This window comes from Pygocentrus nattereri, chromosome 15 (assembly GCF_015220715.1).
Source record: "Pygocentrus nattereri isolate fPygNat1 chromosome 15, fPygNat1.pri, whole genome shotgun sequence".
In the NCBI taxonomy this organism is placed as follows: Eukaryota; Metazoa; Chordata; class Actinopteri; order Characiformes; family Serrasalmidae; genus Pygocentrus; species Pygocentrus nattereri.
In genome coordinates, this window is record NC_051225.1 from 32390469 (window position 1) to 32408487 (window position 18019).

Genomic DNA, 18019 nt, shown 5'->3' on the forward strand with positions numbered 1-18019 from the left:
CTTTGTTAAAACCTTTCCTAGAACACCAATCGATCAGTCATAGCTTTGCAACTGTGACTACGTACTCACGGTCCAACAATAAATCAAATACCTGATATCCTAGTAGCTTTGATGGGATAGTGAAAATATACTTAAACTAAAGACAGAAGAGGCAAGATGCAGGATATGGATTAAACAGTGTGGACCACCATGTACTAATTAAATCTGAGGAAAATCTTATATAACACTTTTGGTATGTGGCTAATTTAACTAATATCAGCAATTCTGGCTGGCTGTCAGAATCTTTCAGTTTTAACTGAAACTACTGTGATTTTGTAACTAAAACAAATACTTAGGTTCTTGGCCAGATCTACCATAGGGGTGACTTGGGCAACTGCTCTGGGGCACTCAAAGGCTAGGAGCAACAAATGTGTTGTAAATTTATGTTTGTTTCAAAATCTATTTACAGACTAAGCTAGCCAGTTTGTCTGATAATTCAGCTGTAAACATCCAGCGAGTGTTGTTATTTAACTTTTGTGGCCAGCATTGTTTATGTGCATAAAATAGGGGAAAATGATTGATTTGGCATCCTCTTTGATGTGGATTTTGATGTGTAATGATCTTCACGAATGTCCTTTTGTCAGCAAAACCTCGCAAGGCCTTAGCTGAGGAGCTTTGACAATGAAGTACTGAAATTAGTTTCCAATAAAACTGTTTCAAGGTGTGCTGACAAACACAATTTGCAAAACATATAGTCCCCGTACAAAAAAGCTGCCTTTGAAGCTGTTGTACAATACTTAACACACAGGCTGCTAAATCTAGGCTGAATCTCACACAGCACTCTTTCCTATAGAGTGCCCTGTAGTTAAGTATAGTTAAATTCTTGGCTTCTACACGCAAATCGCTCATTTTTTCTCCAGTATAGAAAAAGGGTATTTATTAGACACAATATGCACTGTTTGGAACCAGTATTTTTAATTATTATGTAGTGTCCTATGTAGGAAGCAGGGAGCCATTTGTGATTCTGCCCCAGCATGAAGAAAGGTGTTAATAGATATCACTTGGAAATTAGCATTGTCATTGCAGATGTAATTTACTACGCATAAATAAACTACAAATACTATGTATAAAGGTTTGTGATTACGATATGTCTATTATTACATAACAAAAAGGGAAAAAAAATTAATCTCAATTTCATAAAGTTAATTGCGATTAATCACATTTTGTTTTTATCTGTGTAAATGTTATAGAAAATAAGAAATTTTAAGTGAAATGTTACAATTAAAACAGTGAACACATTTTATGCTAAATGTACTTCTGTTAAAAGCTGCTGGGACATGAGAAAACTGTAAGGGAGTTTTATTCACTCACATTACTAGGCAGTAACACTGAACCTACAAAACACTAAACTGGATTTGTAACAGATTAGGGAGCTGTAGTCTCAAATATAAGACATGTGGTCACATACTACTGTGTCTCAGTTTAGATATGTGGAACAAAAGAAAATAAAAACTAAATAAAGCTTCAATTGTGCTTAAGTTGTATTGAGTCACAGCCTATAGGACTTCACAGTCCTGCACAAACAAAAATAAATGACACAAACTTGGACATGTCGTGTCATACCACAGTGCTACAGCATGCTACACGGACATGCTACATGTCATACCACAGTGCTACACGGAATAGTCTAGTCCGATTGAGGCCATTCGGAAAACAATTTCTATCCGATTGAACGAGGTGGGTAAACTCTAAATAATCCGTCAAATAGAAGAATAATAGCCGTGTAAACGCCTGAATCCGGTTACTCTCCAATCGGAACTTGTAAGTACGTTCTGCGCACGCGCGGCGCGTCATAGCGAAAGACTGGACCTCACGTGATGTTCGCTGTCATGGTAACGTTTACTCTAGGCGGTTCTCCACGCATGCGCGTCATTTTGCATGACACGCAGGGCCAAATAGAATTTGCGTTAACGGCAGTATTTTTTTAATCGCGCTAACTTGAGATCGCTTTAATGCGTTATTATCGTGTTGACTTCGACAGCTTTATATATATATATATATATTATATATGAATAAAAGTGTCATGGTTTCATAAAAGCAATATGTCACTTGAGCCTGTTTGTTTACAGTGGTACTCTGCTTTGTTTTGTGCATAATGCCATACTTACTGTGGTAAAATCACTGTAACACATGGCCTCTTGTGTCTTTTGCTTTTTTTGTGACACTAAGGATGTTTCTTATATTGCTATATGAAAATAAATCATCAAAGGTATAAACATTGGTGTAATTCTTGTACATTTTGGCCTCAAATCACTTTGGCAATAGGTTATTCTGTGCCTACATTAAATGAGCATGAAGGAAAGCATATGTTGAACAACATAAATAACAGGCAATATCCACTGTGGTGTATTGTTAGCAAGAAACCTGCTTCTGAAAAAATCCAGTCTCTTCCCTTAATGTAAGGAAGGGGAAATTTATAGAGTACCAAATTATTGATATTAATCATTAGGTTTTTCTGTGTGTCTACAGAATAATATATCCATCCATCCATCCATCCATTTTCTAAGCCGCTTCTCCGTCAGGGTCGCGGGGAAATAATATATCGGCCAATGATATATTTTGCATACTTAGTCAAAAGTGTCATCTTCTTTTTGTCTTTTTTCTCTTGATTTGTTTCACTGTTTATTTGAAAGAGGGGCAACTAAGTGGCTTGTTTGTAGAAAGCTCCCTTATTCCAACCATGAAACGTACCTAGTTCCGTTTTAACGAAGCCCCAACCTCATAAGTGACAATGGTTTTGATTAGTCCTGATGAACCTCCTTAGAGTATTAATTAAAATAGCAGCAGATGTGCAGGTAAGGGAAAATCATTAGAAAGAGGCCCAGTATGCGGACACGTCTCACTCTCCCAGCATGCAACATGCATGCATGGCAAATAGGACACCTGAGAGAGAACAATCTTACAACTTGATCATAGTAAAAAAGAAAATGGTGATAAACCATGCGAACAAAACACGAGCCAGCATGTGTGTTTTCACATGTGTCAGCCACTCTGTGTCTGTATGCCTGTGAAAAGACAACCTTTTGAATGCAGGTTTTTGTCCAGGGTTTTATCTCTCGGTCTTCATTTTTTTTCTTTTGCCTGGAACTGAAGGAGTGAGCAGTCAAAGGGGATGTTAGTTTTTCCTGCTTAAGCTCTGTGGATCTTTTTGCTTTCTGGACAAGTTTTGTAGCTGCCATTGCATTTTTAAAATTTTTTTAAAAGAGGCAGGTTTCCCGCTGCCACTGGCAGAGAAGACTCCAAAGCAAACAGCAAACGAACGTCAGCTGAAAGGTCTCTTGTTTTTGTAACGGTTGATTGCTGTTATAAAATGATCAATATCTCGTGCGGCCATGTGCTAACATTTTGCTAGGGAAGGAGGAGAGAGGGGTAAGAAAGAGGATCTGGTGCTTGAGCTGCTGCTTTCAATATTCTCTCCTATTAGACTGTGATTATCCTGCAGGGCCTGGCTTGTCTCAGTGTGGGAATGAAAGAGGGCAGGCCAAGACAACATGGGTGAATATTTCCAAAAAGTAAAAACTTCCTGACCTGTCTTTTTGCCATTTTTTTCACTTACATTTCTTCTGTCAATTTGATTTAGTTCATTCCAACTCACATCAATTCTATTAAACCTTATTGTCATTATAGCAGTGAAGGATGAAACTTTTCCTCACTGTTCTCATTGATGTAACATCCACAGTATGTACAACAATGCAAAATTCATAGTACAGCAGTCCAGGGCGAGTGTTTTTATTTTGTTTAATTTTATTTCTTTAGGAAGTATAGGGCTTCTGAGTGTCGCAGTCTTCCCTATCACTTGCATGATACTAACCAACATAGCCGTCTGTTAGGTGACATAACAGATTTGGCATTTCTCCTCCGAACGTGTTGAACCAATCAAATTTATACCCCCAAAAAAAAAATAATGATAATGGAGGATATTGCAAAAACTAAATGCTTTTCTAAAGTTACCTTACAAGAGACCTACAGCAGCTTGTCAAACATTTTCAGTTGCAAGATCTCTGTCAAGATGTTGACTTTGGATAAATCTACTTAAATATTACAGGCCCCAAGCCACTAAGAAGGATATTGACAACCGCTTTGCGTTCTGAAAAAATACTCAATTTCTCAAACAGCTTATTTAAAGAAACAGATTAAAAAGAATGTCCAGAAAAACCACCTGCTGAGTCTAAAAGGGGCCTTTTGTAGTATACACACATTTAGTTGTTGCCCATGTAGGATGTTTCCCATGTATCTAATCAGAACAGTGGGAGTTCAACTTATCAAGAGCAAACATATTTGGTTTCTTTTGTTTGCAGCTACATGTTTTCTGCCTCTTTTAGGACAAGATGTTCTTTTGAATACATTTGAAATTAGAGCTGTAAATACTAATTAGCCTTAATGCAAAGTTGGTTTCTCTCTGGTGTATACGTATATACTGGCAGATTTTACAAAGCAGTCATAGTGAAAAGAACAAATAAAACTACTAGGAAAGGCAAAAAATGATACATTACTCTATATGGAGTCTTTAACTCATCTCAGTTTAGAGTCTCTTTTGCATGGAGACACACACCCTCGTATACATATAGTTGAAAAAGGCCTGCCACCTCAGAGTGATGGACTCCTTGAATCCACTGACCTTTCCACTCTGGACGTCTCCTCCTCCCCCCATCTCATCCCTCCTTCTCTCCTCATGTAGATGAGACAGAGAAGGATGAAGATGTTTCTGATGGGGGGCCATTTCATGGAGCCACACTAAATAGGTTCTGGCTATGCCGGCCAACCCTGCTCTGCAGAAGATTAATTCTGACACAGGGCACTTTCAGACCATGACAGTTGTCAAAGAATTCAGGACTTGACAGGGCCAGAGTGTGTGTGTGTGGTGTGATAGAGAGTACAGCAGGGATACTGGTACAATGTTTAGCCAAATACAACAGTACTCATACTGATGCATTTTCAGTGCAGGTGCCTTGTCAAATATTTCTGAGTTTTCAAGTTTATAGAAAGCAAGTTCCGTGGTGTGGTCAACAAATCAACTTGAAACAATTTATTTACCATCTAGCATTTATATTCATGGAGAGCAGTACGCAAATCCACTAATCAAAGTCTAATCATTTATGACTTAACCCTCTGGGGTCCACGAACATGCCCATGTGCAAAAGTCAGTGTTTCTCTGTATGTTTCTTTATCTTTGCAATGATACATCGCAGAAACATACAGTTCAAACATTTCCTCAGAGGTTTCATCGATTTCATCTTATCACAATATCATTACTTGAGAGCAGTGATGAGGAAACACGTCATCTGCCTCTCACAGTGTGTAATTGGTGGATTTGTGTGTCCATATTTCATTTTGTATGAAAATGAAACCAATGGACACTCAGGAATTCACTAAGGACTGACCCACTACATTAGAAAGCCTTCATTCTTCATTTGGTCGCTATCAGAGATACATGTGAAATGCAAAAAGTTTACAGCCACTGAAGTTGCTGCAGTGGTTTTGAAAAGTAGCAGTGAAAATAATGAAACATTTTGATACAAAACATATGGGCGTCATATTATATGCAAGTGTAATTGCCCTCTGACCCCAGAGGGTAAGAATGATATACATTGATACCGAACAATTCAGCTGGATCAATTTTAGAATGCTAGAATGTATTATAACAGTAAAAAATGTAGAGACTTTGATATAAAGATTCATAATCATTTATTTGTTTACCTTATGTGCTGTCTATCTTTTCATTTTTTTTCTTTTTTTGTGGCTTGTCTTGTCCTAATTTATTTGTCTGTTGTGCTTTATATTGTTGTTAAAAAAAAGCATCATAATCAAATCACTATAATAAGCGATTTACACTCTTAATATTTACATTATGGAGCTGAAGAAGGATAGATAGATGCCGTGCTGTGGTTTTATCCTTTTTTGTGTTCAAAGCTGTTTTTTTGCATGTTTGTATAGCGTTGTGTGAACAGAGAACTAAACCACTAACATCTTTTCCCTTTGCTACAGACAGAGATTTATTTTATATGGCACTGGTCCTGGAATTTGGAAAGAAAAAGGCTGATAATTTACTCAGTACTTAATTTTTTGGCTTTATGATTTCAAAAATCATATTTGACATGCAGTGACATTATGAATCGTTGAAGTTCTTTATAAGATGAAATATATGTGCATGATACTGTACATAGTCCAAGTCCAAGTCACAGTCTAATAAGGTCTTAGTAAATTCCAAGTCATGATGAGTAGGGCAAGTCTCTTGCCTTGCCAGTTTACTTTCAAGTTAAATCTTCCCTTGGCATTTTACTGGAGTGAAAATTATTACCACTACTCTACATTCTTAGACATGTCTGAATGTTTTACAGCATTACCAATATTCCAAGAATTTTTAGTTTACCGCTTGCTTTTCATAATTAGTATGGACAAAAACATTCACCCAAATCCCAAAATAAAGTAAAACAAAAATGTTTGAGGCAGAAGAAGATGCTATATTGATTTTATTTTTTAATAAAGTAGTACTCCCTTTTACTCGCAGTTCACTAGAAGAAACTCACACTACTCCTTGAGCGGTGTGAAACTAGACTGAAGAGTGTGTCTTTAGTTGATCAGACAGGTACTGAGCTAGAGCAGGAGAAACCTCTGTTCATCTTAATTTATATTTTTAATCTATCAAGTACCTTGCAAGCTACTTTAAGCCTCACCCACTGCAGTACACATTACAGAAAGCACTCAGACATACAATAGATTTATTGAACAAGGAATTTGGGACTGAGTCCTCTGTTATCTCTCATGTACTAGGTTAGCGCACCATTAAAATAATTTTTATATAGTGATTACATTCCTACATTTTGCAAATGAAACTTAGAAAAATTTAAAAACACATTACAGGATTCTTCATATGGAGCATTTGAGATTGATCAAGATCTTCCTGGCACACAACTGAACATTCAGTGATTTGTTAGTTGCTATTTTGCATTTTGCAGCCTTCTGCAATGTAAGTATTGCAAAGACTACAAGGCTATTGCCACTAACAAAACCCCAAGTCAGTAGTTACCTAAATCTTTAATACAAATGCATGCCCAAATTTTCTCTCAACCTGCTGAAACTGCATCTTGGTCTTTGTTAAGGTCATGCATATTTGTTGATGTGGTTTGTGTTACAGCATGACTTGTTGTGTGCTGTAAAAAATGAACAAAACTTTACCTTGTAGCTGATCACTACAGACAGACAGCCACTTTAGACAAAAGGTGTTGTGCCAAACACTGCCTCCCCCACAGTCTGACTCTCCTTTATGTGTATGCATGTCATGTTGCCATATACCTGCTACATATTTACATACACATTTACTACTTCTCTTGTTTCTGTTTATAAATGATCTTGTTTATAAAAAATCATGCTAAACATGGATACTAAATGTTAAGTTGGCTGTTTTATTTTACTAAGTAAATAAAGTAATTAATTTAGGGCTAATTATGAACATTTTTCTTCTGAAAACTTAATTGAATAAAATAAGTAAACTTGCTTACAACTTTGTTGTTAAGTATACTATTACTATTTACAGTGTAGTTACTGTTTCTATGTAGGAATCTCAAACAATCTCATTGCAACATATTTAAAGCATACTTGTTGGCATTGTTGGAGATGAGGATGTCTGTGTGCTTCAGCCTTCAGTTTTTCTAGTTTATGTGACCCTGTGATATTCCACAGGACATCTTTCCCTCCCTTGTGTCCATGGCAACCTAGAAGATCCCACTTTTCATGCCAGTGGCATCCACATGACTGGACAGGTAAGGCTCACTGAAAAAAATTCAGCATGAAATTTGACCTGTAGCTGTTTGTAGCAATAAAAACATTCATGGTGTTTTTACATTCATATGCATTTCAAATGTCTGTATAAGCAATCAAGTTTAACACCCAGTGGGTTGTTATTTTGAACAAGTGTTCTGTTATACTCAGACTTGCATGTTGTGAATATGTCAAAGGCAGTGGCCCTCTGGTGGCCATCAGCATAAAAGAACTGTTATACTAGCTCAGTTTGTTCTCATTGAACCCAACCAGCCACATTTTTAACTAACACTGATTTAATTATACCAGACACATCCCTTCACCCTGTTTTTTTTTTGGGTGGTCCCCATCTACTCTGTAATGTGAAGTTTTGAGCATTGCTTTTCTTTCTGTTTGGGGTGGTAGAGATCGAAATGTAATATCCAAGTATATACAGTTTAGTTCAGTGGAGGTTTTTACATGGAAATTGCCGGATTCCCAGAGGTGTGAATCAATTTGAGGTGTACACAGTGTGGGAGGCTTCTCCCTCTGGCCAAGGTCACAGGATTGGGGGCAGGCAGAAGTGGAGGTGGGGCTTAGAGTTGATTGGCACTCACTGGAGCACGCACTGGTGATCTGTGCGAATTGTGTGTTGTGTCACAAAGCGACAGATCCCCACAGAACTGCTGATCATTCTCAGCTGTGCTGAACTCCTGCAGAACGCCAGGAAGGCCCTGCAGTGTTTGGTGTTTTCATTCATTTAAATTGGTCCAGTGCTGAAATCTCCACATATTGATCCCATTTGACACCAAGATCCACATACACATGTAATTTAGGCATTCTGTGTCCTTGATTTTTTTTTCATTCATTGATTACTAAAGCCACATTCACAATCACACAATTATTTTTTTTATGAAATGCTGGTTTCTAGCAGGTCTTATGATTTAGCTGATTTTCATTAAGAGCCCTTAATCAGCAAAAATGCTGTAAGCAAATGATTAGAATGTTTACAGCAGAAGTTTTTTTGAAAAAGACATCGTACAGCCCTAAAGCAATGCTAGTCATTTGGACTCATAATAAAGTTAATTTAGAAGACCTGCACTCCTGACTTAAAGGCTTCGTATTAGACAACTGAAGAGGCTCAAGTCCAGTATGTGACTATGTGATTGTAATGTGAGCAGTTAGATCTAAATTCTTGTCAGTGTCAAAGTAGAAAGACACTGTCAGAGCAAAAAAATGCAATTGGGACAGAAGGTTCATTATGTAAACATTACAAACAGTTGATTATCTTGTAGGGCTTTACCAATAAATCTCTGTAATACAGACTGAACTAGTAAAAACAAAAACTTAAAAATTAAGGTTAAAAAAGAAATACAAATCCACAAACCTACCTAGATTAAGAATAAAACTTTCTGTGAAGTGACTTAAAACATTAAAAACATTGAAAATATGGGTTAATCGAACTGAACAGAGCCTCTAAGAATTCTGTGAAGCCCCACCTCTGTGCTACAGTATTTGTATCATTTGAATTCACACTTTTTGAAATTCTCCAGTGTATTTGAAGAAATGTGACAGCTGACAATGAATATCTGTTAGTAATGCACTGTTTAAAATGATTTCATATCAGTCAGTGGATGTTATCGGTTATCAGAATTTCTAGCGGCTTACAATCAGCCCTTGTTACCTTTATGTCTTATTCACCCAAGTGAGACAGAAGAACAAGTTTTTATGCTGTGGAATGGAGTGAATGCTCAGCCTCCCCACCCCAGGTGACCCGACAATCATAGTCTAGCATGGATTCGCAGGGTTCTCTGCGGACTTCCACCAGTGAGCCAGTGTGTCAGTCACTGAGGGAGTTGCAGGGCTTCCTGTTTTGGCAGTGTGCGGTTACACATCCTGGCAAGGGACTTGCTGTCAGCCACAGGACCTCTGCTGGCTGACTGTCTCCCACTCACTCACACTCACTCTCACACACACATGCACAGTCTCCCTCACCCCCACTGGGATCTCCTGACTTGCAGGCTTGTTACTCACCAGCGGAGGTGCTGCAGTAATTCCTGTTCTATTTCACACCTGCACTGTGCTGTCAGAGCTGGCTGCCTGGCCGCACGAGAGGTCCACCTTCACATTCAAATGAGGACAAGAGAGATACCAGAACTTCTTTTGACATGAGAAAAATCAGCACTGAATGGGATGTACATGTTCTTCCTGTTCAAAATATACGGTTTGTCGCCATCTCTTCTGTGACCTGAAATGTTCTTCAAGCTCACATAAGCTCTTGAGTGATATTTAGCTAATCCGATATTTAGCTCATCCAATATTTGACCCAATATTTTGATCCCTATTCATCCCATACAATATTTAGCCCAATACTTAGCCTATCCAATAGGTTAGCCTGATATTTAGCTCATGTAATGTTTAGCTTGTGTAGCCTGATATTTAGACCAACCAATTCATCACTTATCAGCTAATGCATCAGTAAGGGTGATTATGTACAGTGCTCACATCCTGTGAGAAATTCCCATACAATCTGCTGTAAATAACTTTTACATAAATATCACAGTTATAAGGAAAAACACTAAATTCTTTAAGACCCAAGTGCAACTCAGCTCTCTTTTCCCAGCCTCTTTGAAGTGCTGCTATTGTCCCTTATAAAACAATTCTCATTGATTCACAGCCATGTTGTCTTTTGTTCTGGAGATGCGGCTGGCTGTCTGAAGCCCTGTCGTTAATGTGCCATCGCAGCAGCTCACATCCTTGTTAGACACAGTTGCTGATGTTATTTCCTGCGGCTGGGGGGCACTGCCGGCAGGACACTTGCTCCTACTAATCTTTCAGCGTAGGGAGGAAGAGAGCAGTGCAGCGGTGAGCTTATGTCACGCTGCCCCAGCCACCTGAGTCCCTGTGACTAAGGCTGTGGCAGGAAGACGGGCAGACCACCAGCACAGGCTTTCTTTACGCAAAAATGTTTTGGAAGATTACCATGTAAATGTGCTGTGTATTGCTGGGTCAAAACCTTTTACCTTTGCAGTGGCAAGTTTTTAACTGCTTACACTAGTATCTGAACCCACACTTTCATAACAGCAAAATTAGCATATTGGTTTCATAGTACTTCATAGTTGTGTGTAGTCACTGAATAATAAGTCTTAAGATTAATAACTGAATAAGACTTGAGATTAATAACAGAATAATGAGCCTAGAGTGCTTGAAACTAGGACTGTAACACTTATTATCCAGTGATTAAACTATTCTTTAACTACTACAAACTAAATACACAGTTCTGTAGTTTTGCTAGTAAGGACTGAAGCTACCCTGGCCGTTTTAATGGGTTAAAGAATGTACTTTCTCTGCCATATGGTGCAGTTTTAGAGAAGATTACTGTTAGGAGAGAACAAGAGAACTTGTGGAATTTTTCCACAATGGATTATTTTTTTTCCTCCTGTCTTAGTACACTATCAGGAAGGCTAAAATATAAACTTGGATAGGTCACCGTGCCCTCAGTGCCTGTGTGTTTCTGTGAATGAGTATGAAATACGGGGGAGATAAAAAACCAAAGCAGGAGACACTCATCCTGGTGTCACCAGCGTGGAGACAAAATGTTAATTAATCATCAGAGCGGAATCCCACACAGAGCCACTCATCTCCCCAGGCCCCGCCCCGCTCACCCCCTGCGCCATTGGAATGGCGGTGTGTGTGCGTGATGGACATTTCCGCTCATGGCGTGGGCGAATTGGAGAGTGACACCCACTTCCACTCCCACTAGAGAGGAAGTCCCTATCAGAACACAACAGGAAAGGAAAAAAGGAAAACAAGCTGACATCTTTTCGGTCATGAAATCACTTCCTACAGGCCCTGTGTTGACCCCAAGGTTTGGGCTTTAAAGCAGGTGACCCTTGACATAGCTAGAGGGGATCAGCAGATTGTACCATGTAAAACTCGTGGTTTTTCAGCAGAACAAAGCATGGTCATTAAATCATTTTGAGCGTACAAATATAGAAATAATAATTGGATGCTTAACCCTATTATTTTTAGTTTAATAAATAGATGAGGCTTTGGGAGAAATGAATATCATGTCATCGTAAAAGTTAATATTGAAAAATGAAAGATGACATTTGCAGTCGAGCTTCTAGAAAGTTATTCCACATTGTTCATGTTGCTAATAGAAGTTACCTCCTTTTCTTATGACACAAGTCACATGACTGGACTAGCCATGTAAACAGAGAGGCAGTAAATTGATGCTCATATACTGTAACTGACAAAGAAAACATAAAAAATTACTTAAGGTACCATTACCGTTTACAGCCTTCTAAATAATTGAAGCCCTGCCATTTGCAGATAAACTATACTTTTTATCTTTAAAAAAATCTTATAACATATGGCCTTGAATATCATATGCTGGATGATACATAGTAAAACATCAACATAAAAAACAAAAAATTTGTATAATGTATTTCTCCAACGGATTCATTTTACAAGTTCAGAATCTTCTCATTACTCTTCAATGGATTCATTGAAAGGAAATGCAGAGGCTTTTAGAAGCTAATGCTAGTGAAAGGAACATCACAGTTTGTCCTTTATCCTTGTAAACATCTTTGCTGTTAGTCAATTATCAGTGTCCATTTGAGAAATTGATCTGTGTCCACCATATGGAGCAGTCCACAACACTAAAAAAAAAAAAGAAAAATAAAGACCACTTCCTTCCATCCTGCAAGCATTTTCCTGTTTACCTCAAATTGCAGGTCAGGAGCTTGAGATAAAGCGATTAAATGTGTAGTACACCAACCTGAACATGACCTCTTGTTCATTACGTGTGCCATTTGTCCACATTAATTGAGTTCATGAAAATTCTAAAGGTCTACTTTTACAATTTTCACTTTTTTACAAACCTTATTTTTTCTGCTCATTTAGAAATGGAAAAAATCTGATGGCTCAGATTTATTTGCTTAAATATTGCATAACCGGCTCTACACTTGGTTAGCATGGTCAAATAGATTTTGACTTAGATGAATGTTTTATTGAAAATCTATGTAGTTGTAGAGCACTGTTGGTCAGCAGTGTGGAGAGGCTAGCAGGAGTTTGTGGTGGTAGAGAACCAAACTAGATTCAAAATGAGATATATCTGAGGAGACTCACCCTTTCTGATCTCTCCATGTGTGTCAGACATCAACACAAAAGCCCTTTGTTCAAATATAAGGGAGTTTATTTGCACATATTATATCCACTTTGCAAATTTATCATATATATGACACCTGTCCTATTACAGAATGATGTAGTGGTGGACAGTAGTATAGACAAGACCACTGGAGGTGAGTCTGACCTGGGCATGTTGAATCTGAATTAAGACTAAGACCTGGTTGTAGTCGAGACCAAGACCAGATTATCATTTTCATTGTTCATTGTACATTCATTTTCATTCATTATTTTCTCTCTCTCTCTCTCTCTCTCTCTCTCTCTCTCTATCTATCTATCTATCTATCTATCTATCTATATAAAATGTATAATATTTTGTAACACAAAATAATACAGCCTAAAATTGCATTAATTAGTATTATTTTACAGATGATTTAATTGATATTCAGTAATAAAAAACGTACAATTATCTCAGAGGAAGACGCTGCATTTGGCTGGTCTTGAGAACAATTTACAACTCCACTTTACCCTGAGTCTAAGACAAGAAAGGGTCAAAATGATGTTGACACAGAGACTGGACTTAAGTACTACAATACTACTGGTCAGTATCACAATGTGTTAACATTGTTATGATGAATGACGTTATGCAAGTCATGTTACATATATTGTGAAGATGTGTTATATATTTGCCGTATTTACTACTCTGTTGAGTCGTGCTTATTGATTATGCCTGTCTGGACGTGGTGATTGCTCTTTCCCATCACTGTATTGTACTCTGTAGTACACTCTCCATGTTGGTAGTAGCAGTTCCTGGTTTGAAGCCTTCACACTGGGGAACTGCAGTCCGTCTGTGGAAGAGTATTGATCTGATTTAGCTGCTTCAGCTGTAGACCTCTGCCCCTACTCTTCTTCCATGTGTTGCTTTCAGGGATCAGAATCCTTTGCCCGAACGATATGCTTTAGCATGATAAATCAAGTTGCAAAACTGGCCTCGGATCAGCACTGGTTGCTGTCTGTCTTCGGTAATACACTAACTTGACTACATTCTGTTTGAAGATTTAACACCCATGCCTCCTGAAGAAGTTCTGGACTTATGAAACACCTATATGTTATTATGACAGGTCTCTGTTGAGATTATCCTGTTGCATTTTAAATTAGCAAGTGTGAGACAGTCTTTTTTTACTGTATCTCCTCTGAATTCTCCTCAGAAATGAAAGCAAACTAGCAAATGGAATAGTCCGTTGCCAAAAGCCAATTGCCAAAGAAAATCTTCAACCATCATCAAAGCCATCATTCAACCTTTTAGTTACAAATATTAAAATTTGTACAGTCCCATATCACAAGCTAAGAAGCCAAAATGGTTGGGCCACATTTCAAAATTAAAAATTTCTTATTTATTTTTGGACTGGCGCTACAAAACTAATATAAGATGTAGTGGGAAATTATAGCCACTGTGCAAATCGCATGCCGAAATCATCACAAACGTACCTAAAGCTACAGGAAGCTATCTAAAAAGGATCAAAAATCCATAGCTAAAGCGGTAGTAGGATTGCACAGGCAATACCATTGAGCTTATATGACATATCCAGTGGCAGTGCCAGCGGGGGTGGAGTGGACAAGCCTGACACAGGTCAACGACAGCTTGACAGGCTTGGCCTGTTCTCTCTGCAGGTGATGAGATCCAGCCTGGTTCTCCTCTGCAGGCTGGAACATATGCAGGTCCCTTGAGCTCCTTCCACATTCTCTTTGATGGTCCGGGGCTCTGGCCCGTGTGATGTGGCTCGTTTTTTTCCAAGCGTGTCATGTTCGTTTGGCACGCACAGGCCTCTCTGATATCAAGTGGCTTCTGTCGGGAAGCCACCGCTGTGGTGGAACCGCATGGTCTCTAAGGAGCTGCTGGCAGACTAAATAACCACTTATTTGCCATTTCCTATTTGCTGTTTATGAACAGCTGTTTATCAAAAAAAGAGCGAGAGAGAGCATGTGTGCAGGAGAGGAAAAAAGCCAAAGATTTTTCAAAACTCTTTTTCGTTGAGGGGGAGAAAAAGAAGCAAGAGACTTGGGCCTTCTTCTCATCTCCTGCTGGTTTCTGGGCCTTTTAAGCTGCATTGCTCTCCCTCGAGGCATCCTTAAATTACATTTTCTTTCTATTATTGTTCTTTATTAAGTAGATGTGGAAGGTTTTTGACTGGTTCTAGGGTTTAGACATGTGTTTGAGGTGGGTGAAATGTGTGGGGATAAAGAAGTGTCACATAGTGAATTAGCGTAGCAGAAATAGTACAGCACCCAGTCTACATTCACCTCCTCATTAACCTTGAGGGAGTGAAATTGTGCATACTGCGCTTGAAAAAAAACTCAGACCTAGACTTTTTTTTTAATAAATTCCAGCATTCCATTCATCCCTCATTAAAAGCAATGCTATTGTAAAACAACTCTATTAGTTAAATGTAACTCTTTCTAATTTGCCATTTGTGTGCCAACTTTGTTCTTCACCTTTATAACTTTAATTTGTTGAGCATACTTGAACATCCTGAGATCCAGAGCTTTAGTATTGCTGGCTTTTTCGTCCATGAACGTACGGGAGTCGTGGCTATAACACGCGGCGACACACATAGCACCACATGAGAGCACCAGACTTGCAGTAAGAGAGGCTTAAATGTGTAAATAAGTTGTTATCATAAAGATTTGTTTATTATATGTTACTTGGTGATATTGTGCTGGGGGATGGGGTTGGTTGGTGTGGATTTGTACTTGCCAAGGACTAGAGTTGGGAGGCTACTGGTGACTTGCCTGCATCCCAACCGTGTCAGCCATCAGTGAGCAACGGTTCTGCACTGCTGCTGTGTTCAGTAAAAACAAAAAAAAAAAGTTTCTCACAGCTTATTCTTTGCCAACGCCACATTATGTACTCATGTGAGACCTATGTGGGGCCACATTGCTTTGCATGAACTTTGGGACCTTTTTTGGAGTGAGTTCTGCCTCCACTAAGAAACAGCTTGCCTAATTTTGTTTGATTCAGTGCTGCCTCTACATGAACCTGCGTCTGCTCCCCTCTGTTCTCTGTTATTTCCTGAGCTTTCCATCAGTGGGTCACAATTCAAGGCTTTCCAGCCTCACTGGAGATAGAGACCTGCTCATACTCCACTCCAAACATCTCCAACGCATGGGGGGTCCTCAGAGTTCAGCCTGTACATTATGTGTTTGTTCTGTTGTGTTGGAAGAGGGCTGCATAACATACTGTTTGTTAATCAGTGCTGTGATACTGACCCTTTGCTATCACACTGATATGCAGGTGTTTGGATGAATCATTTTGTTAAAAAATAATGCAGGTTAGTCTTAATCACATCACGTCAACGATTCACTAATATGTCAGAGTTGATCTTGAAGTTATACTGCAGCTGCGATATATAGCAGTATAACAGTAGTATGGATTTCTGAACGTATTGGGCAGGTCTATATGACTGTAGTTGTGTTTTGAATGTGTCTGGTTTTAGTACTTGCTCTCTCTCTCTCTCGATTCAGTATCATACAGATGCTTAAAAATAAACGTTCCTAAATGTTTCATGTTCATCACTGTTAGAGATTATGCAGTGCAAAGTAACACACTGCAGTCATGTGAATACTTTTTCCTCTAACAAAATAGTGTAACATATTATAGTTTCAATTCTTGTAATCACATTTTAGTTACTGACTTAATGAGAAATTGTATTACTTGCCCCCGCTGCCCTGACGGAGAAGCGGCTTGGAAAATGGATGGATGGATGGATGGATGGATGGATGTATTACTTGCATTACTCATATTACTCATAATAGAACAACTCTAAATTCCCATCATATAGATTATCCATGCTTGTTCTTGTTTGTGTGGGGTTTTGCTACCTGCGACAGCTAGCGGTGCAATTTAGGTTGCGAATGTGAGCAGTGCGAGTGCAGAAAGTGCTGGAAACTCATCGATTCATCTGTCAAACCTATTAATCTAATGTAATCTAATCTAATCTTACCACACTAATATGATGGATAAAGACCCCTGTCCTGAAAAAGAGAGACCTAAACAGGCTAAACTTTGTACAGGGGCAGCTCTGTAAGCTTTTATTCATAAAAAATGTATTTCAAAGCAGCTGCTTTTAGAGTCTAGTTTCTGGGTTTTCACATAGTATCGGTCACTAACTTTAATCCACATAACTGGATGTGTTTTGTTCAAAGGCAGGTAAAGTGATGCTTCCCTTTTCCAGTCAGTACAGACTTGTGTGAGTTCCATTTTCCAGTCAGTACAGACTTGTGTGAGTTCCATTTTCCAGTCAGTACAGATTTGTGTGAGTTCAATAAGTAACAGAGGTTTGAAGTAACATAGAGTAACACAGAAGTTCTAGGAAAAACACTGGATATAGAACATTTACATTACGCACTTATCCCATTTACAACAGCTTCCACTGCAAAGTTCTTTAGGGAACCCAAAGTAGTTCTTCTTTGGCATCACTCCAAAAAACCCTTTTTGGAGCCAGTTTTTAAGATTGTGTGGCTACACATCTGTATGGCTATGCGTGTTCATTTTTTCAAGGTATGTCTGTGTGTCAGGACTTTTGTGTGTGTCTAGGCTCTCAAGGCCACCTGAGGTGACCTTGAGTGACATTTTGAAGCCGATTTATCAAACGCTCTGCGTCTGAAGACCACAGTCTTATTATCAGCTGACAAAGAAACACTTAACCATTGAATCTGTTTGGATTCAGTTGGATGAGACACAATGAAGCTATGACCTTGGGCAAACCCATCCTCGTTTTAAAGGGGTGAATTTCCCCAGGAACACTTTTTTTTTAATTTATGTGTTAGTTTTTATCCACAAATAATCGCACATTAGCCGTATGTCAGTGGGTGTTTGGTCATGGCAAAATGGTCATCACTGGTTTGCAGATAAAGTATGGAGGGACACCTTGGTCCTGTTATCAAACAAATAATAAGGGATGCACAAAAAGTTGTGGTATACTGATGATTTCTCAGGAGTTCTGCGGGTCTAGTAGGCAAAAAATTCTATATTTAGGGTGTTTTTGGGAGTTTTAACACACACAGCTTCCTCTACAGAACAGGTTGGTGTATCGTAACAGATTACCCAAGTGGC

The 18019-nt window shown here is 38.6% G+C and overlaps 1 protein-coding gene across 2 annotated transcripts in view; it reads left to right on the forward strand.

Annotated features, from left to right (window-relative positions):
- LOC108430132 (adhesion G-protein coupled receptor D2) overlaps nucleotides 1-18019 on the forward strand; it is a 69901-nt gene that overhangs the window by 48706 nt on the left and 3176 nt on the right. For both annotated transcript variants that reach the window (XM_017702393.2, XM_017702394.2), the window contains exon 24: nucleotides 7720-7799. In XM_017702393.2, coding sequence (XP_017557882.1) covers nucleotides 7720-7799 — 80 coding nt within the window. The remainder of the gene's footprint in view (nucleotides 1-7719; nucleotides 7800-18019) is intronic.